Here is a 21,324-nt window from a genome sequence, read left to right on the forward strand (position 1 = left end):
CATCCTAACGCACAGCAGATGTAAAGCAGCTCTGCAGTCACTGACAGCGAGGTTAAGCTCTTCCTTCGTTGCTACCCTCCCTATTTTCACACGGATACTCATGCTGGATCAGTATGTCCTGGGTTTTAACTAAAAGCTAAGTGTAAAAACGTGCTGTGCATTGTGCCAAGCATCCTCCCGGCTCTAGGTCTGGGGTGGGCAACCCAGCTGCTCTGACACCAGAAGCTCTGCTCTGTGGGCAAAGCCTGTTTCTAAACAGCTACCAGATCCACAACAACTCAGAGGAGCAAGTAATGCCATGTGGAGAAACCTCTGAGGTAGCTGAGGGTTGAAAAGCCACAACCTCATCAGTGAGGAAGATGGCCACACTGGTTACACCCCAACACAGCCTGGAGGGGAAGTGAAAATAACTACAGAAAGGTAAAAAGGGGAAAGTGATAGGCACAAATATGAATCAGAAAGGAGGAACCATAGAGGATAATAAATGTCAAGGACAATAAATCGAAATGACACAAGAACAAGTCTACAGCCAAGAGAGTGGGAACTAAAGGACTCGGCTCAGCCACAGAGCTCCCCGACCTGCTGAGATAGTGCAGGACACAGAGAAGCCAAAGTGTTCATAAATACTTCTCTTCGTTCCTGGGGAAGAGCCAAAGGATAAGCCCTATCCCATAGTGATGGTGATAAAATACTTTCCACGTCGGCTGTAACTCATGACAGTATTAAAACAGCTACTCCTAAAACCAGGCAGTTTTTAACCAGCAGGTCCTGGCAAGTTGCACTTAAAGGGTTTTCAGCGAGTGGCACACAACTGCCTCGGGCATCACGCGGGGCTGTGCCACTATCTTAAGCGAGGAGATGTAACTAATACTAGATCTGTCTGCTCTGAATGCCTGCAGGAGGGAAGCGGGCAGTAAGGACCCAGTGCTGCTGGCTGGGAATGAGCCCAGGCATTTGTCAGCTCTGCTGCTTGAAGTTTACCCCCTCCCAAAGCCAGCTTTTCATCCTGCTGGAGGTCACCGCCACTGCAAGTGACAGGGGCAGAGGGGCACATGGAGATGCATGAGCGTGGGAAAAGCACATCCTCAGTCTTTACTGGCCAAGAACAGACTTTATAGTGACAGGAAATCTGGACAGGGACTTTTCACAAGGAGAGGCAGTGACAGGCCAAGGGGAATGGCTTGAACCTGCCCGAGGGGAGACTGAGCTGAGCTCTTAGGCAGAAGCTCTTCCCTGTGAGGGTGCTGAGGCGCTGGCACAGGGTGCCCAGAGAAGCTGTGGCTGCCCCATCCCTGGCAGTGCTCAAGGCCAGGTTGGACACAGGGGCTTGGAGCAAGCTGCTCCAGTGGAAGGGGTGCCTGCCCAGGGCAGGGGTTGGGACTCAATGAGCTTTAAGGTCTCTTCCAACCCAACCCAGTCTCAGTTTCTATGATTCTATGACTTTTGGCTGCCCCAAAGCACAAATCAACTCAAGATAGTCATTTCCAAGGGGAAAAAGCCACTTCATGAAAAGATTATTGGGATAACAGGGTATTAAGGCAGGTAATATTGTTGTCTCAAGTCTACATGGTTCATAGAGACCTAACCGTGTGCTTCACAGCACCTCCAAATCTGGGGGATAAACCATTTCTGTAACAGAGTTCTATAAACCATGTGATTTAGTACCAAACAAAAAGCAGCCTGGTATGTACTGTCAGGAGAATAAACTGGCAGTCTGAGCTCAGAATCCAGGGGAAAGCAGGAATTACGACCACTTGTGCATCTCTAGCAGAGTCTCGGCTCTTGGTTCTTTACTCCTGGAGGTTTTAGAGCAGCTGAAGGTGCAGTTCTGCTCCAAGGAACAAATACTACAGGGGTCTCTGACCTGGACAAGCAGCACTTCTAGATACGAGGTGCGTTATCAGCTAAACACGCTCTCCCAGTCCAGCACCAGCCAGAAGGTGCTGTGGGAATACGGAGCCAGAGCAATGCTGAGTAGGAGCAGAGCAGCTATTTTTATTGCTGTGCCTGTCACGGGTGCAACATCACTGAGAAAGGGATGCTAAAAACTGGGGAGGATGCTGAGCCACAGGAAAGCTTAGCGTGGTGCATGCACCAGAGGGAGGGCTTGGCCACGTCCTCACACCAGGGAATGGGAGCTCAGTAATGACAGGACCCTGCATGCTGGAGATGGCTCACTCCCATGCTAAGGAGAAGTGTGATGTTGCCACCGTGACAGCGATGAACCACAACGATTTAGCAGCAGGGGGGAAGATTCCTCCTCACTGAAGATTTGGAAATGAAGACTGCATGTGCTTACTAGAAGCTACACTTCACAGGAATTAATTAATAGCAAGCCTCGTGGCTTGCCTTATGCAGATGAGATGTTTACAACCGTACCTTCCGGCACCATCACCTACCAACGTGCGTCTGAGCGCAACCCAGCCTCTGCCCCTTCCCAATGGGATGCAGGAGGACGAACCATGGTTCTGGCTGCTTCCCACGGGACCCCCAGCTCCCCATCTCAGTTGGGAAAGCATCATCCCCAGCAGGTTTTGGATGTGGGGCTGACAGAGGCACGGGGCAGGTTAGGTAAGAAATGCGATGCTATGTAACATCCCATGCTGTGGCTCTGGGCTCTGTGGCTCAGGGTGCAAATTGGGGCAGAGATCGAATCACAGGCAGCTTATGGGCTGGCATCAGGCTTAGGGCTGGACTCTGCTCCCTGAAAACAATGGAAAAACCCCCTTTTCCTCCAACAGCCTTGAAATCCAGCCTGCTGCATCCCCTTCTGACAGCCAGGCTCCATATGTCCCCATGACACCCTGTGCGCGTTGACCACCTCCCCCTGAGCCTCTGCCCACCCGCAGGGGTCAGCTCACAGCCTGACACTGCAACCTGGGCTGGTTAAAAACCCAACCCCAACCAAACATCACCCAGCCCCAAGCCTGAATCATGCTGGCATTTTGTGGAATCTGATTCACTGATGGAAACCATTCAAAACACCCACCTCCCGCAACTATAGATATCTCCAGTGCTCTCCCACCTCCAGGAAGCGCTGATGGAAACGCTGCCCAAAAGATGAGCAAAACGGCTCTCTTCAGAGGAACAAAACCCTCTTCATGCAGAGGGTGAAGCCCAGGAGCTGTTGCTGCCATCCCAGCACCACACAGTGCTTCCCCTCAAAGCACAAGCAGCAAAACCTCCCTGGACCCATGGGCGACCCAGGAGACCCTCACACGGCTGCTTTCTCCTAGTCAAGGCTTCCCCCATCGCAGGCTCCCCCCGGAAGGGCACGAAGCATTTGCATTCAGTTCTAAAAATACAGTTATTTCCCTGCAGGCAGCACAATCAAATGAAACCCTACCCTCCTATTGCAATGAGAAACAGTGCCCGTGGAGCTGGCAGGTCCTGCTGCCCCCGCGTTACGCTGCGGGAGAGGAGGAGGTTGGAGGTCTGGGCATGCCCATCCCTCCTGAGAGCAGGGTGACTGTGGGGCTGCAGACCCACATCCTTCCCAGCCCAGCAGCCAGTCCTGCACATGGTGCTGGTTACCCCTGGGTGCTAAAGGTCTCACTGCAGTTTAATAAAGAAGGGATAAAGAAGAAGAGGAGGAGACATAAAATATGACAGAGATCAGAGAATAAGGAAGAGGGGCAAAGCAGGAGGCTGTTTTCAATCTCTGTTGCGTATTTCTAGGGGCATTTAGGAAGGGTTGGGGGTAAGAAACTAAGAAAAGCAAGTCTGCAGCCTGTCAGCTATCCAAGACCTCATTTGCTACCCTTGCTCCACGAGAAACACACTGGGCACCCATCAGAAAAACCTACCAGAGATCTACAGCTCAGGGCAGTGCGAACACTGGGGATGGGAGGAACACAGAGGAGCATATAGAATCACAGAATCCCAGATGAGTTTGGGTTTGAAGAGACCTTAAAGCTCCTCCAGCTCCAACCCCTGCCACGGGCAGGGACCCCTTCCACTGGAGCAGCTTGCTCCAAGCCCCTGTGTCCAACCTGGCCTTGAGCACTGCCAGGGATGGGGCAGCCACAGCTTCTCTGGGCACCCTGTGCCAGCGCCTCAGCACCCTCACAGGGAAGAGCTTCTGCCTAAGAGCTCAGCTCAGTCTCCCCTCGGGCAGGTTCAAGCCATTCCCCTTGGCCTGCCCCTACAGGCCCTTGTCCACAGCCCCTTTCCATGCAGAATCACGCCGTGCAGACAGCCCAAAGCCGCTGCTCTCAGCTCACCTGGTGCACGCAGACGTTGCACTTGTCACAAAACACCATCTCGTTGCCGTCCTCCCCCTCCGGCGAGCGGCACACGTCGCACACCACGTCCTCGTCGTACTCGATGCCCAAGCCCTCCTCTGTTTCGATGGCGATGTTCATGTTCTCGTAGCACATGGTCTCCAGCTCCTCCAGCACTCGCTCCAGGGTGATCTCATCCAGCTCGGGCTTTTCTGCAAGGCAGAAGGCAGAGGAAGTCACTGATGCAGCTCCGGTGCCTTCAGGGAGCGCTTTGCAAAGGGCTGAGCGTTTCAGATTGCAACTCAAGAGGCAAATCCACGGCGATGGTAGGGGCAGTGATTCAGAAAACGGCTGCTCCGAACTCAGGATGCAGTTTATATTTCATAGACAGTAACAAAATATTGCTGCTGGCTGAGAGGAAAGAAACCCATTCAGCTGAAGCAATGCGGATAATTAGGGCTGACAGTTTCAATGTTCAAGGAGACAAGTTCTGCAAAGATGCTTTCTGCAGCGAGGGCTCGGACAAGCTTTGGCAACACAAAGTCAATGCTTTAATTGTGAAGACTGAAAATTGACCTTTTTGAGGCAAATTAAATGGAACTGTGAAAGGGAAGCCAAAGGCTGACACGGAGAACAAAGGGGTTTATTCCTGGTTGGGTTTAGCAGAACCGGAAGGACAGACCCAGGTAGGGGTGGGCTCGGATCTGCTGCGGTGTCTTTGATTCTCCCTACACCAGTATCTTTAGTGGAAAGAAGTGGCAGAGGTGCTTTACCAGAGGTTTCTCTATAGTGATAACCAGGAACCTAAGGCAATAACCAGGAGCGGCTTTTTCAGAGCAGCAGCTTCCAGCAGTGGGATACCTGGATACCATTACAGGAGGATGCTCCTGCCTGATGCTTGGCAGCACCAAAGCCCTGCTGCAAACACACTGCCTCTCACCTGCACACAGAGCTCCTGTTGCCACACACACAATGTGAGGTCACTCCAGGTAAAGGAAACAAAGAGGGGAAAAAATCCGTCAGCAGCAAGAGAAAGGTTCTGTGCGAGGGGTAAGAGGCAGAGTCCTCACCGCACCCCATCTCCCCATGAGCAGTATTTCATCACTGGAGATGATTACATAGAGATGGGAATGGAGATAGAGCAGGATGCAATACAAAACACTTAAGCTTTGTATTTCAGTTGTTGTGTATTATCCACGATGACGGCCAGGATACTCCAGTATGCAGCAGGCAGTGCAGGAGCCTGACCCGCGCTGCTTTTCACCTTTCTTGTTGCAAGGCAACGGGAGAAAATATCTCATTTATGAGCAGAGAAGGGGAAAAAAAAGGCTTGAGGAAATAGCAATGTGAAGCAGCTCTTTCAGGGAGGAATTTGCCTTGTTGGGCATCCCTCGAGCCACAGTGTGATACCCCCATGCGGGGCTGAACCCTGGGCTATGAGAGGTCCATGGCGCTGGGGAAGGAGGAGGGATCCCGGGCAGCAGTCCCAGCACCTCTGGTTGGATGGGGCTGGTGGGGCTGCACCTTTCCCTTACGGCCATGGACTGGCTGAAAAATCTCTGTCAAGGGGGAAAGCAACCCGCAGGCGAGCTCGGCGAGCAGGCGCACCGCTGCCTGCCTGCTTCTGCTCTTCCCCAGTGTTTCGCATTGGCACGGGTTCCCTTGGCTTGACAAGTCTCTGCAAACATCTAGCCTGGCATTTTACATGTCTCTGTCGAGTCTGAGATACCATCTAAGACAGACAACACTGTTCCCTATCGCAGCCCTTTCAAGTGCTGGGGCTGCTGTGCCGCAACACGCCGAGGAACCTGCCGATACCTGTTTGATTCCCAAAGGGCCCTGGTGATGGGTGCGGGATCTCTGCATGGCTCCAGGCTGGCACAAGCTGCCTGGGAGCTCGGTGATGAAGCATCATGTGCTGGCATGGTGGCACAGCAAGATCGACGCATCGGAGCCAGGATGGAGCCACCAGCTTGCTTGTGGCATCGTGCCGGTTGGATGCAACACGGCAGGGAGTGGGTTATAGGTAAAGCCAGGGTATTATTGGCTATATATATATATATATATACTCTATAATATATATATAAAATATATATATATACTCTATAATATATATATAAAATATATATATATATACTCTATAAACACATCATCTAAGTTGAAGTTGCTCTATGGAGAGCCACAAGCCATGACTCTAAGCCCAACAAGAATATACTCCTCTGGGTCACTGTTTCACATCTGTGTCTATGATCCCAGGCACCAGAGCATCGGCCTGGAGTTATTCCCTTTCTCCCACCATTCCAGCCTCTGCTCTCTCTGCTGTTCTAGAAGGCACAATGATCATTACAGTGTTCCCAGTGCCTTTCCCCATGCACTTTCCAGAGCCACCCTGTGAGGAGGGAAAAGAGCAGGCAGAGAGCCGGCAGCTGCAGGCAGCACGAGGAAGGAAAGGGAGGGAGGTTTCCACAGGAATCATGACCCTGACCTGCCCGCAGGGCCGGGATCGTGCTGGCACCACCACTGCTCCCGTTCACCTCGAGTGGAAAGAACCGGCTCCCATCCATCCCATCTCCGGCACTTTCCATCCACAGCGATGCGCTGCATCTCCAGCTTAACCCTGGTGAGAAACTGATCCCTAAACACACACTGGAGCACCACCAGCACCCCAGTGAGGTTTCCTCATCAGCCCACATGCAATGTAGTTGCTATACCACTACATGGAGATATATAGATCTCTCCCCTCCCTCACACACACACGCTCTCACACTCCATTTAGATGTAATTACATCAGGAATCCGTTTGCCAAGCGCCATTCAGAATACCTCGGAGCTTATTGAACTGACAATTGCACTGGATGGGGATGAAGCGATTAATCGTTTATGAAACACTAAACAATGGGGCCTGGGGGTGAAGTGCTTTTTCCATTTGTGCTCCATTTATCTCCTTCTGTATCATATCAAGTTTGTGCGATTAAACTCCATTCATAAAACTGTCATCTTTTTGGCTGCGAAACCGCTCTCGGTATTGATTGTGGACGACCGAATAGGAAACCCCAAGGAACACTCCACCACAACACTCCCTGTGTACTGTACAAGTGACACCAACATTGTCCCCAGGGAAGGATAAGCCAAGACCCAGATACTGATCCCAACTACAACGAATAAATCCAGCGATGTCAATGGGGTAAGTCATGTCTGAGACCATCATCAGGACCGTGGATGCTACCTGCTGACCAAGAGAGAGGTATTTTTACCTGGTTACGGTACACCAAGCTCTAGCATGAAAAGCTGTGTTCAAAACACTGACACAGGAGTAAAAGGCTCCATGTCCCATCACCCCTTCCAGGAGGCCACCCATACCCTCTCCCCATTAGCACTTAAGTGTGGTAATGTTGAACTCCTTTATCCCAAAGGAGCTGGGATCGTTGCCTGGCACCAGGTCTGGGAGAACCACCAGGCCCATTCCTTTACACAACGCCGCCCTCCGTTATAATTACTCCTGTAATATCGCAATTTATGTGGCATGAAGGAGCAATATTCTTCTGCTAAATGAATTCTCAGCTACTCCTTCTCACAGAGCGAGCCGATTCACTGCACAGGGATCGAAAAACAGCTGAAGAGGCACCTTTCACAAAAGGGAGACCTGTTCCTGACTAAAGTGTGTGCCACTAAAATCAATTTACTGAAACAATAAATCCTTTTATGCCGGGGAGGATACCTGGAGATAAAACAGCTCATGATCGAACAGCCATCAGGACCGCAGGCTGGGTCATCAAGCTATAAGCCTTGGAGTCTACTTTTCAGTATAGAGAAACAAGCAAAATTACTGGGTTTAAATAAAGGAAAGCACTTGTTAGATGATGCAGGCTTGTCTCTTAGTCTTTGGAACACTGAGAGGGAGAGGATGCTAGCTCCCCGATGGGATGCTCAGACACAGCACAGGGACCACAAGCTCCTAATATCTTCCAGCTCACTCAGGGTCACTTCAAACCTGCTTGCTTCAGCTTCTGCCCCTGCAAAGAGGATCCTTCCCCCTTGGAGACTGAGAGAATGAAAGCAACCCAAACATAAAAGTCACTGGTTAGATGCTCAACTGAGTGCAGGCACTGCCGTGCAGAAGGATGCTTTGGGAGAAGCACGACTTGCCTCTGAATAAGGCACCCATGGGGACACCAGCTACCCCTGCCCTAGCTTGGGTGCTCCCTAGGGCATCTCAATAGGTCAGGGGATGACAGCCAACCACCCCAACACCACACGAGGCCATGCGGGACTCAGCCACCCTTAACCCATCACCTGCAGGCACGCAATGCTTGGGAGATGAGTCTACATTAATCTTTTATCCACGTTATTTATAACAGGCTCTTAACGTAGAGCGTGACCGACAAAGCAACCAGCGACACGCAACCAGTGCAAGAGGAGCATCCGCAGTGAAACTTCCAGATATTTTGTTACAAACAGCCTGCTAATGCACTTAAAAGACTTACAGAAACCAATTATCACCCTTTCTGCCACCCACCGACATCAATTATTGCTCAAATTTAAGATGATGATGACAGAATATTTTAGAAGCCACTTTCTAAGCCGCTGTCTCTCTCCAGCGATGCTCGGCACTGACAGAGCTGTCCTGGAGCACTTGTGATGAAAGCCTCCTCGCTCCATCCAGCAGCAGAACTCTGAATATCATTGGGAACGGCTGCAATTACTGCGAGGAATTTATGGAAATAGCAAAAACAATGACTTGACATAAAGACTGTGCTGAAAAACGTGGAGGCAAAACGTCTAAAGCATCTCCCACTCATCTCTTAACCCTGCTGATCTGTATGTTAATACACAGCCTTCATGCAATTAATATGTTAATCCATACGTTAACTGGAACCAGATGAGCTCTAAAGGTCCCTTCCAACCCAAACCATTCTATGATTAACCTATACACAACTTTCCTGCTTACCTGTTTCTATAAGGAGTTCATCACACAACGGTTTGGCTTGGAAGGGATCTTGAAGATCATCTGGTTCCAACCCCCCTGCTATGGGCAGTTAAATAAGAGATAAATAAGCTCAGCTTCCCCTTCCAGAGGCCTCTGGTGTTTTCACCTCTGCCTACAACTTTAAGGAAATGCCAGCTGAAAATATTTATGGATCTCCTTACAGGTAAGCCTAAAAGCAAACATCACCCAAATTAGCCTGGATTATTTGCGCCTGGATTATTTGCGCCTGGATTATTCTTCTTCTTCCTCCATTAAACTGGGGTACACAGCCCTGTGTTAACAGCAACAACCCACCAGCAAGCACAAGCGTGGCACCTGCCTACAGGCAGCTCAGGCGAGTCCTCCTCCCATTGATACCCACAGCACTAATCCAGATCAGCAGCGATGTAATTGAGAACAGCTTCCAGCCCTAAATCTGTTCCCAAGATACTTCCATGCTCTACATCGGTACCTCTATTAAATACATCTCTTGCTTGTAATATACCACCAAGTAGTGGGGGATTTGCTGCTTCATCTATCCACGCACCAAACCAGTCTGCTGCTGAAATGATTACTTGTGCAATGAGCTTACGATCCCAGTGAAGAATAGGGATTCCAGGCTACACGCGGATGTTTGCTGTGGGCTGCAGCACAGACATGTTACAAAACAGCTCCAAACCAGCAGGATGTCTTCAAAACAACAACAAGAAGAATCCCAAACAAACAGACCCTGAATTATCAATGGGCTAAGCTTGCTCAAGCGATGAGCAGCAAGCGGGGTGAGCCTGGGCACAGGATACAGCGGGGAAGGTGGTGGAAAAGCCATTGCTGCGAGTGGTCCCTGATGGCTGTGGTCTGTGTGGGGGAAGACACTTGAAAAGGGGAAGGCGGGATGGTGGTTAAAGGAAACGGATCCCACTACAAAAAGGACAGACCTCCACACATCCTCCTGCCAGCCGGGGCTGGGGAGCATCCCCACAGGAAGGACAGCAGCCCCTGGATCCCCCAGGAATGGGGCTGCACCTCTGGCATCAGCACAGCACGGTGGGGAATTGCACCCAAAATCCTTGGAGTAATAGAAGAACTTCAAATGATGGCTATTGGGGTAGCCCCATGCAGTGGGCATGGTGACGGGCACCCATGGGTGGGTTGTGGCTGCGTGGGGAGTGCCAACCTGCTGCATCGGGGCTCCCCGAATCCCAAAGGGATGCAGTAGGATGGGGCAGCCTCGGAAAGGGACTCCCAGCCCTGCCAGAGAGGGAAGCAGCCGCTCTCCTAGGCGTATATTTAACAGCAGCTTCTGCTCCATTGAGCACATCTTTCCCAGCGTTACTCCACTGACTTTGGTTTATTCTACATCTACTTGACCAATCTCACCTCCGCCGAGGGAGGTATCATCTCATTAGTGCACAGACATATCTCAAGTATGCAGTGATGAATTCCCCCCGGAGCTTCAAAAGCAATACATGTGACCTTTGCGTGTTCCTGCCATAAAATACCAGGAACACCTCCAGCTCCCAAGATAGAAGCTGTGGTGGGCATATGTGAGCAGCATACACCATATGGAGTAAGTCAAAGGGAATACTTGGAAACTTCGACTCTGCCTTCAGCAAAATTGATTCCGGCAACACTTTTAGCAATTCCTTGAGGATTTTCCGTGTGTTTAGGATCACTCCAAAAGGATCCTTCAGCCTTGGCCTCTGGAGTGTCTCTAGCCCGGCTCTTACAATAGCTTTGGATTTAGTGGAGATCACAAAATAGAGCATAAAATGGTAATATAAAAACGAAGACTTACAGCACGGCTGCTCTGTAAAAGGGAAGGCCTGTGCTGCCTGGGGTGGCGTGTACGTAAATCTGGTCCAGGGTTTCATTCAGCCTCCTTCAGACCCACTGTTTTACTATCTCACATTGCAGCAGCAGCAAATGAAACATTCAGGCACGCTTAAATATTGATTTCACCTCTAGCACACACAAGTTCCTTCAACAGTGCGTTCCTCCCCGGCACTGAGGCATCTTACTGAGGGGGGGTTAAAACTATTTAAAGCTGTTTTACATGTAAGACACTTGCTTTTCGGAGCAATTCCGCCCAATTGGAAGAGGAGCCGGCAGAGTGCAGAGAGCCGGAGCTATCAGGAGGTTTATCTGATCTCGGTGATAAAATTCCATCCCCGGGGTGACCTAAAAAGGACTGGAAAAGGCATGTGCTATGTGCTACGTGGATCAACGCGGCGCTAACGGCAAAGCGAGATGGATGATCTCATAGGTGTTTTCCAGCTCTCCTCCCCACCGCTCCTCAGGAGCCAGTCAGAGATCAGGCTCCTTCTTTGTCACTAAATACTTTGGGAATGACACATTGTGCCCCTGGACTGCCCAATGACAGCGGAACACCAGGAGGAATTTAAACCTCGGCGTATCTCTTGACGCTGGGAGATAACGCCGGACCTCCCTGAATAGGAGAGGCTGCAGTTCTCCACTTAAGTCACGTTAATGATCTCCGAGATTAACAAAGCTGGTTTGGAAATCTCAGCATGTCATTAATGTCAAGGGCTTCCGGGAGAAAGCACTATTTATGGACTGCCTTCAGACCAACCGAGGCAGGCGGCAATCTTCTGCCTTGGGTGGTGAAGGGCACCCAAATCCCAGCCTCACCGTGCCCGGCTGCATGGATTCTCCCATATGGGAAGCAGAGGGAGCAGAGCCCCTGCTGCAGCACAGCCTGGGAGGTGAGCAGTGATAGATTTGCTGTAGCAGCTTCCCTCTATGAGCACCCAAACCCCATCACCTCCACAGGCAGGAAAATGCATTCCCCTAGAGAGGCCCAGGCAGTGCGGGTGATGTGTCCACGGTCCCACAGCCAAGAGCATCAGCACCCATCCCAGTCCCTACCTGGCAGACCCAGCTCCCCGCAGTGCCACGGCTGGGATATTAATCAATGCCACATGTTTTCCCTTTCAAGTCACTGGAAAAAACGCACTAGCCCTCATCCTGCCTGGGAAGTCGCAGGGGCTGGGGGAAGGATACCAGAATCCTTTAGGCTGAAGCCATATCCGCAGTGGATTTCACACGCCAAACGCTGGTTTTCAAAGCTCCTCTCTCCCCAGCATATTTAAGGCTCAGTCAGTAATTACAGAGCTCTTTCAGCAAGAGAGACAGGCTGGAGAATCAGCTGACGGGCAGTGAGGCTCTTTGCATTACCGCTGCTGAAATCCTCTGGGTTTGTTGTTACCATCTATAGTTGGTTACGGCTGGAGGGCTCAGGGGCTTTGTCAGGGACTATGCTCCCATCCAGCCTGGTGCTGTATGAACACCTAAGGACCATCCCTGAAAAAACTGACTGGCTGATAAATGGCATGGAGCCTGAGAAAGAAAAATGCAGCTTGCTCAGAACTGCAGAAGGTCAGAGCCAAAAAGCATTGCCTGTGTCCCAACACTGGGCTCAGGGTGTGCTCATCGGGATGCTGTGATGCCAGCCCACTCAGAATGCCTGCCAGGAGCAGGGATACCAGGGGCATACGGCTGCAGTGATGGTCAAGCTCCCCTACTACATCCAAGATGCTCCCAAGGCAGTGCTGATAGCAAGACCACTTATTCCCCAGCACATTCAGGTTTGGCACATGCCAGCCCGGTGGTGATGTGCCACTTGGGATAGCCAGCTCCTGTCTGGCATCCCTGCCCCGATGGCACCCCTCTCATTTCAACCTTCCCGTCATCCACTAGCATGGGAGCTCCACAGCTGAAAGCCATTTAGACACTGCACTGGTAACCTTATACTTTGAAGAAATAATAAAGCGAGCCAGATTTAACCCAACTGAGATGAGAGGCCAAACCTCTGCCCGCTGCCTTTCTAGAGACTTATGAAATACATATAAAGGGGAGTGGAAATAAGAGACAACCCTTCTCTGAAGCCCAGAGACACCTCTAATGGCCACTCCGCTGTGGAAATGGTGAGGGAAATGCAGTAGGAGATGCAGTGAAAGCACAGTGCATTCAGAAGGATGTCCAGTGTGGTACAAGCTGGTTTCTTGATGCAGAAATGGCAGCTTTGCAGTGTTAGGAAGGGTGGATCCTCAGCAGGACCAAGCCACTTGGCTTTGCCCAGGAGCACCCTCTGCTCTGCCCAAGGACTGCACTGTAGCTGCCAGTATCTCAAAACCTGGCTGTGCTAATGACAGAGCTGAGGCTGCTAATGCAGGGCCAGTTAATGAGGGCAAAGCTGACTGTGATTTGCTAGTTATACTATGGGCTCCATAAGGCTGTGGTTATGGGAAATCCAATACGCAGAGTATATATAATAGGTAATGAGTCAAACTTTAAGAGCAGCCCCTACAACTTCCTCATGGTCCCCGAGATCACGGCAACAAAACTTGGTTGTAAATCATGAGTATCTCAGAAGAACAGAGGTCTCCTGCAACCCACATCAGCCAACGCAGTGGTCAGCTTCTGAGCTGCTTTGTGCTCCGTGCGAGCTCACTGAACTGGATCTCCCTGCAATCCCACTGAACCTGCTCCAGCTCCCCGGCTGTGAGGCTCAGCACAACCTCCCTGTCTGCTCCAGCACTCATAACATACTTTGTCCCACCCTTGAAAGACCTTTGCAACGCAGAGTAATGCTTCATGTAGGCACGCTTCAGCCTTCACTGACCTCTCAAGGTGAATGGTTTATTGTGCTGTTGTTCTTACCTGCGTGGCAGCAGCCACACCACAGCAAGCTTTACCTAACAAGGACTGGAAAATCCCTCCAGAGCCTGGCAGCACTACACACCCATGTGTCTGTGCCAACAGATCTGCCCAGCAGACCATGCTAAGCACTAGTGCCAATGGTCAAATTCCAAGCCCAGGCACTTGCACTCAACCGAAAGGCACTAATGGATCTTAAGAATGTGCAGTGATGTAACAGCAGTGGTGCAGGCCACGTTACACTGTGATGCTTCAAGACACCTGGGAAAGAAGTGATATTTTAAGTAGGAAATCTTTCTTTTGACTCCCATCTGCCTGGCCAGCTACAGCTGGAGAAATGCTGGAGCAACGCTTTCAGATCCGGCCAAAGGAAGAGGGGTCATGCTCAACACCCCCATCCTGACCAACACCTCCTGCAGTATGGATGCTCAGCGGTCAGTAGGGGAGGTGATGATGATCATGAGTGATCTGGATCTATCAATTCTGCTGCAAATCAGACCCCTGCTCCACAGCCCACACTGTTCCTACAATCATCTGGTTTACCCTGTTGCATCACATCCCTGTGTGAATATGAAGCACTGAGATATACTCAAGATCCAGTGCTGCAGCCATCCACATAACCTCTTCTGGAATGCCTTAGCAAAGATTCCTTCTTCAAGGCCTTTTGTTCCACACAATTACTTGAAAAGCCAGAATGCCCACTCTGGGATGCCCAGGCAAGGAGATAAACAACAGCAACACTCACCCATCTCCTTGAGCTCCATATTAACAAGTTCCAACCAACAAGCATCGAGCTCGTCCAGGTCATAGCGGCTCACTCCTTGCAGGTAAGTCCTCGTAGCTTCTGAAATCTCAGAGCCAGGCAGGCTGCTCGGTGAAACCTGGGAGGGCGAGCTCTCGAGCTGGGGTATGATCCTGGAAGGAAAGGAGGAGAGGTTGAGGGCTACAACTTGCAAAGGTACCCCATCTCTTGCCATGGAGGATGTGACCACACCATCTGCAAACCCGGCTCTAAGAATGAAAGCAAGCCACCAAAATCAAGGGGGGTTTGCACACTCAGTGCTGTCAATGCGTTGGACGCTCTAAGGACCATAACTTGGACACAAGCGCCTTCCCATAGACTGCTGGTCTGGGCACCAAGTGATGGTTTGAGTTGGGATGTGTCAAAACAAGCTGATTTGCCAGCACTCAGCTCCCCTCCTAAGGACCTCAGCCCTGGGGTTTGTGCTTTTCCCAGTGTCCCAGAGAAAAGCAGCAGAAGAGAGGGAATGGCTCCGGCATCGCGCCCGCTGCCTCGGGCTGTGACCAGGAAGGGAAGGAGCAGGCTGGGAATCAGGAATTTGGTTTTCAGCCTGCGCCTCCACCTGCCTCAGTGCATTCCTCATTGCAGCCCGGTGGCGTAACACCAACCCCATCAGAAGTAAAACCGTACCAGTGCTGCTCACAAGCTCTACCACAGCATCTCACCCATCCCAAACACCCACTGATGCTTTCAGGTACAAACCAGCCTGCACCCTGCACGGCTCCATGCTGCAGAGCAGCACCGAGCAGGCAGCTCAGCGCCAGGCTCTCTGTGGGCACAAGCCTGCTCTTCATCAGTCCTCCAGTTTCCCCTCACACCATAAGAAATGAAGCCATTCTTCCACGTTGTCTGGCTCCTTTCTTCCTCCCTGCCTTGCATTCCCACCAGCCCGGTGGCAGCAGCCTCCTACATGTTTGGATTCCCAAGTCAGTAACTCAACCTACAGCTACAACCACTGGTACCAACCTCATGTCGCTGCCCCTGATGCAAGAGGGTTGTTTCTCCCCATAGGGCTCACACAGGAATGCCACATCAGGGCAGAAACACCCTGTTTGGGAGAAGTACACTGTCCTGCCTGTGCAACTGGGAAATCTGCTGTGGAAAGCACATGCAAGCACAGGACCAGGGCTGTTTCCAATTGCGATGCTCTTGCCCGGAGCCAGCGGGCCTGCTGGTGATGGGGACCATGGTACCAACCCATCCCTGCTCCATGGCTGCACAGAGCATCCCACATCCCCAGAAAGGCAAGATGCGCCCAGGCCACGGGATAAACACTGAGACAGGGCTAAGGAAAGGGCTCCTGCTCCCCATGCTACCATCTCAGCCACGCTGCCAACACAGCTCCTCCCACCCTGCAGGCAGGATGGTGGCACACAGACACTGGGTTTGCCACCACCGTGCCCTCTGTGAATATGAGACTCTCTGCCCGGCGGATGAACTCAGGTGCAATGTTCCATCCTAGTTACACTGGGAAACATGAGCTCAGCCAGCGCCTTCTCCCCACTGCACCCTGCCCCCAGTGCTCAAGGAGCAGAGGCATCTCTCGAGTCTCTCCAGAAGCCTTTGGAGGACTGGAGGAAGCCCCAGCTCCCCCTGTCCTTCCCCTCTCTCCAGCCCAGGACCTGACTGTGGGATAGATGGGTTGTAGTTTGGTGACCAGAAGCCACCCAGCACTGCTGTAGGAAACTGTTGTTAAGTAAGTAAATTGTGAAGGCAACTTTCCTTTAACTACAGCTATAGTTTTCCCATTCATCTACAGAAATTAACTCCTTACATGAGAAAAATGAGGTCTAATGGATACAATGGTCCAAATACTGATAGGAACAGCAACAGCAATTAACAGTAAGAGCCATTAACTCAAGCAATCACTGCTAATTAACTTCTTCACTATGAGGGTGGTTCTCCCCTGTGAGGGTGCTGAGGCACTGGCACAGGGTGCCCAGAGAAGCTGTGGCTGTCCCATCCCTGGCAGTGCTCAAGGCCAGGTTGGACACAGGGGCTTGGAGCAAGCTGCTCCAGTGGAAGGTGTCCCTGCCCATGGCAAGGGTTGGGACTGGATGGGCTTTAAGGTCCCTTCCAACACAAACTGATTCTGCAATTTACCAGAGCACAACAGAGACCAGATCCTGGTCCTGGGCTGCTCAGATGAGATGCTCAAGCCACTCTCTGCAGACATCCACTCCCCAAAGCACCCTTTGCAGGCAGAGCACCTTCTGATTTAAAACACCCTCCAGCACACCGTGCACTTCACTGCCGCACTCACACCGTGACGGGCAGCGCTTTGGCAGGCTCAGCAATGGAGAACATCCCATGGTGGTCTGTGAGATGTGCTCTGAGCGCTCCCTATTCCCCACCACAGGGACGGGGAGAGGAGCTGCCTCATGTGCTGCAAGCTCCCTGCACAGAAAGCGAACAGGCGCTGGCTGTCAGCTCTTCTGCCTTCTCTTGGCAACTCTGTGGCAATAGGCATGACACTTGCCATGCACACGTCAACAGTGCCATGCGTAATGGCATGCAAGCAGAGGACAAGCTGGAAATGAAAAGCAGCCTGTGGTGCCAGCTGACAGATCCCTGCAAAGTTGGGAGCTGGCTGCAGGATCCGCACAGCTCACGTGTCCCCGTCCCCCCCTCCTCCAAATACCACCCCCGGCACCAATGTCAACACAGAAAGATGCTGCAAAGAAACAAGCAAGCAAACAGCAACCTGCTGCAGCCCATCACCCCCTTCCGAGCGGCTCCTGAGGATGCAGCCCTGCTCCTGCACCAGCACCAGCTGGGAAGCCCGTTGGCCCCCACAAGGCTTTATCTGCCTCCTGTCCTGATCTGTGAGTTAATGTCAGAGCATCGAGTGCTTCGTGCTCTCTGATGTGTCTGGGGCAAAGCCATCGTGTCCATCATGTAACCAGATGATGCACCAAGGCCTGTAAGTGCCAAGGGAAGAAATCTGTGCACAGCTGCCCTGGAGAACAGGACCCCACCTGCCTTGCCCAAGGTTGGGAAGGCAATCTGTGGCAGGGCAGGAAAAGGAACCTGGAGTTTCTCCAGACCCACACACATCGTTTAACTGCTGTCCTCTACAGCCGCAACCATTGGAGGCACTTCCAGAGCCACCAGCGGGAGAAGCAGTAATTCCATTGCTTGGAGAAGAAAACATCAAGAAAGGGGCTCATTTTGCCTCTTTTCTGCCTTGCCTTCCCCACCAGCAAACCGAAAATGAAGATGTACCCCAATGCCCTGAGGACAGCTCCAAATTTCAGTTCAGGATCTGAAAATAACCCTGTGAAAAGGCAGCTCTCACTCCCCAGATCTTAAAACGAGCTCAGTGTAATCTAGGACAGGGCTTGGGGATTCAGCAACGTCTGTATTTAATGCAGAACAGCAGTAATAACACTGAAATGAGGCGTGCTCCTACTCAGGCTTCAGGAATGTCATCTAGGGAGCTCCCAACCCCTTAAGATATACAGGAGTCACAACGCAATGTGAACTGGTCCAAGAAGGACTGAACCCCTCCTTCCCATAAGGTCCAGCTTTGCAAAGGGCCCATGGTGGGTCAGCACTGTGGTCTTACAGGAGAAAGCTCAAAGCTGTTGAGAAAAAAACCCTAATCCTCTGACTGCAATGAATATTCCTGTTGGAAAGAGCCATAAGCCTTCCTTAAGCCGCGTTACACAAGCTGCTTGCTGAACAACCGGCTGCAGCAGGTGATGGGGTGACACGGGCCAGCCGGGGATGCTCAGGAGAAAGGAGCCGCTAATTTTAGCCTGGCATAGAAGTGCAAAGATTACTGCTCTATGTTCCTATCAAAGGAGCAGCCTGAGCAGGTCGTGTGCTGTATTGACAGGCACTGAAGTGCGGTTAGTCTGGTAAGGATGCGGATGGTGACTGGAGGAATCCCTTTGGGTTATCTATAGTGTGGGACAGATGATACCACACACCAAGAGCCGAGGCGCTGTGTTCCCAGTGCTGCCGGTGTGCAGGATACAGCAGCCACCGTAGGTCAGGTCAGGTCATGTCCCATGTGTGCGCAGCCGCTGCCTTCTCATTGCAGCTATCTCATGGAAAAGGATTTTTGGGGAACCCGGTGCTCAGACACGGGAGATAAATGAATCCCCCCCACCATGAAGCCACCTGAACGCTACCGAACCCCCCAAAACCTGGATGTGTGCTTAGACTCTCAGGTCCTGGCTTCGCAGAGACCCTGGTGATGCAGAGATCAGGGGGAGCTTCACTGAGGATAAAAGCACCACCAGCAAGAAGAACTCCGCGTTCAGCTTTTCCTAACACTGCTCCATTAAACGGAGTTTGCTTTGGTTGAACAGGAACTGGAATTTGCAGAGCACCTCTTTGCTCCTCTGCTGCTGAAGATCAAGTCAATTAAGAGACAAAGATTCAGGAAGAATCCCAAGAGAAGAAACTCTCACACTACTTTGCTACTGACGTGAATTTCATGACTTTAGCATAGCACCGGTGGGAGATGGGATTCCAGAACCAGGTCTGCGCCTCCATAGGGACAGCACTGCCTTTTGTCGGGACACTTTGCCCTGCTGCGTGGCTTTGAGCTGAGACTCGAGTGGTGCTGGTACGTGCTGCCCAACAGCACCTTGGAAATAATTGCAGAATTGGGTTTTATACAGTAAACAGCACGTATAACCTATACATAGAGACCTGCTGGAAGCCTGGTCCAGATCAACCCCTAACTCATCTGCAGCACTTAGTTAAAACACAAGATTCTTATGGCTCAGCAAACCATACCAAAGGCTGTCCCTGTCCCTGTGAGCATCCCTCCCATCCCAGTAGGTGCAGGAAGCAGTCGGATCCTGGGGCTCCCATGGGACACCACGAGCCTCTGGGAAGACCAAGGACGCGATGCCTGGAGATGCACAGCCTCTCACTTACTCCTGGATTTGGATTAGTGCGTAGAATCATGTTCCTAAAGAGCAACCCATTCCTCCCTGATCCATGCGAACAGACCGCATATAAATGTTCAGATATAAAGATCAATGACAGCAGAGACAGTTGCCTTGGGCTAGGAGAAACACTGGCAGGAAGAGGTTCTATGATTTAATACAAGAGAGCAATCCTCTGGAAAAAACCATGCCCTGATTACAGCAACACAGAGAACAGCCCATGCTGTGCACTTCTACTCATCTACAGCAACAGCAAAGAGAACTGGAGCCCAAAAAGCTGTAAACTTTGTGCTGCCCACACACTGCAGTGGAGACACAGCTAAATAAAGGGAACAAACCACGGAGGCCACCTTAACCAGCATCTCCTGCTGGGCCCCGATGAGATGTCATCAGGGCTTCACTTACACACAGGAATGGGGCTCTATCAGCTTTGGCATGTTCCATATAAATGGTGATGGTGACACATAGGCATCCCTGCAGCCAGGGACCCTGTGCAGGGCACAACCAACCCAACCAAACCAGGTCTGTAGGAAAAGCAAGAACATGCTCCAAAGATCCCCAAACCACCTCTCTCTAAACTAGAGCAAAAGAGTCCTAGGTAGCAAGCAATGTGTTATGAAGAACATAGACAAGCCAAGACCCTGAGCTTCTGAGGCCCTATTGATGTGCAAGGGGTGTTAAGAGAGGAGCAAGTACGGTACATGACCCTGGGTTGGGGATGGAAAGCATTGTGAAGCTGAGGTGATCCATATCCCAATGGGGAATGTCTCAAATACACCAAACTGGGCAGGTGGCAGAGGATGAACAATGCCATAGCAGGAAATGAATAAACAGCACGGCCTGTCATGAATACACATAGCTGGAGTACAGGAATACACAAGGATTTCCTTCAGCTCAAAATACACCTTAAAGAACTCACAAAGAAACCTCTTGGCTGGACCCTGGTGAGCTTGGTTGCCCTCCTTAAGCCAGAGCACTCCATCACGGTGACTTCCCATTAGCACCTCGCTGCCAGCAACCTGGGATAAGGGTGATGTGTGCCCTCCCTGTGCAACACACTTCAGGGATGACCCATTCTCCAAGCAGGGCTCTGATGGTGGGACCACACGTGTGCTCATCGCAGCTACTGGTGTTTGCTGGTGATGTGCCACCACTCAGATGCTGTGACTCTCTCTCCGTCATCACAGCAAAGCATCACCAAGGCAAAGCCTCCACCAGGCGCCAAACCATCTGCAGAAGCTCGATTACACTGGAGGAGCATTTACTCCTTTATTTATCCAGCCAGAGACACAGCATTAAAACCCATCAAACCCTGTATCAATCAAGGGCTTATTTAAACGAAGGGTTGAAAATTGGGAGCAACCTCGAAAGCACAACAAACCTGGGGCCATTAGTCTGAAAGTGGGTCTCAAGGGCACTTGAGGAAAAGGAGTAAGTGGACCCCAACACTCTTGAGGATCACATGTATCCCTGGAGAACATTACACAGTAATAAAATATACTCAGCAAATTCCCATGGTTAATCATCTCAGTAAACTGAACGCTTCACTTGGCTGAAGGGAGAAGGCAATTTTTCCTATATGCTCCCTTTTAATACGCTAGATAGAAATAATTAATCCGGTTTCTCTGCTGAAAAGACTTCATTTTATTACGACGAAGGCTTTAGTCAATCATCTTTTCTTTACTTACATCCCAGTCTAAATTAGTCTTGTCCAGTGTCCATAAATAAATCAGCTTAGGAAAAGTCAGTG

At 51.1% G+C, this 21,324-nt stretch overlaps 1 protein-coding gene across 3 annotated transcripts in view; it reads right to left on the reverse strand.

The window, feature by feature from the left end:
- The window catches only part of JADE2 (jade family PHD finger 2), a 77,679-nt gene that overhangs the window by 22,146 nt on the left and 34,209 nt on the right, over positions 1-21,324 (reverse strand). For all 3 annotated transcript variants that reach the window (XM_065690926.1, XM_065690927.1, XM_065690925.1), the window contains exons 5-6: positions 14,611-14,780; positions 4,224-4,435 (exon numbers count right to left, since the gene is read on the reverse strand). In XM_065690926.1, the coding sequence (XP_065546998.1) occupies positions 4,224-4,435; positions 14,611-14,780 (382 nt within the window). The remainder of the gene's footprint in view (positions 1-4,223; positions 4,436-14,610; positions 14,781-21,324) is intronic.

Source organism: Lathamus discolor, chromosome 10 (genome assembly GCF_037157495.1).
Source record: "Lathamus discolor isolate bLatDis1 chromosome 10, bLatDis1.hap1, whole genome shotgun sequence".
NCBI classification, from domain to species: Eukaryota; Metazoa; Chordata; class Aves; order Psittaciformes; family Psittacidae; genus Lathamus; species Lathamus discolor.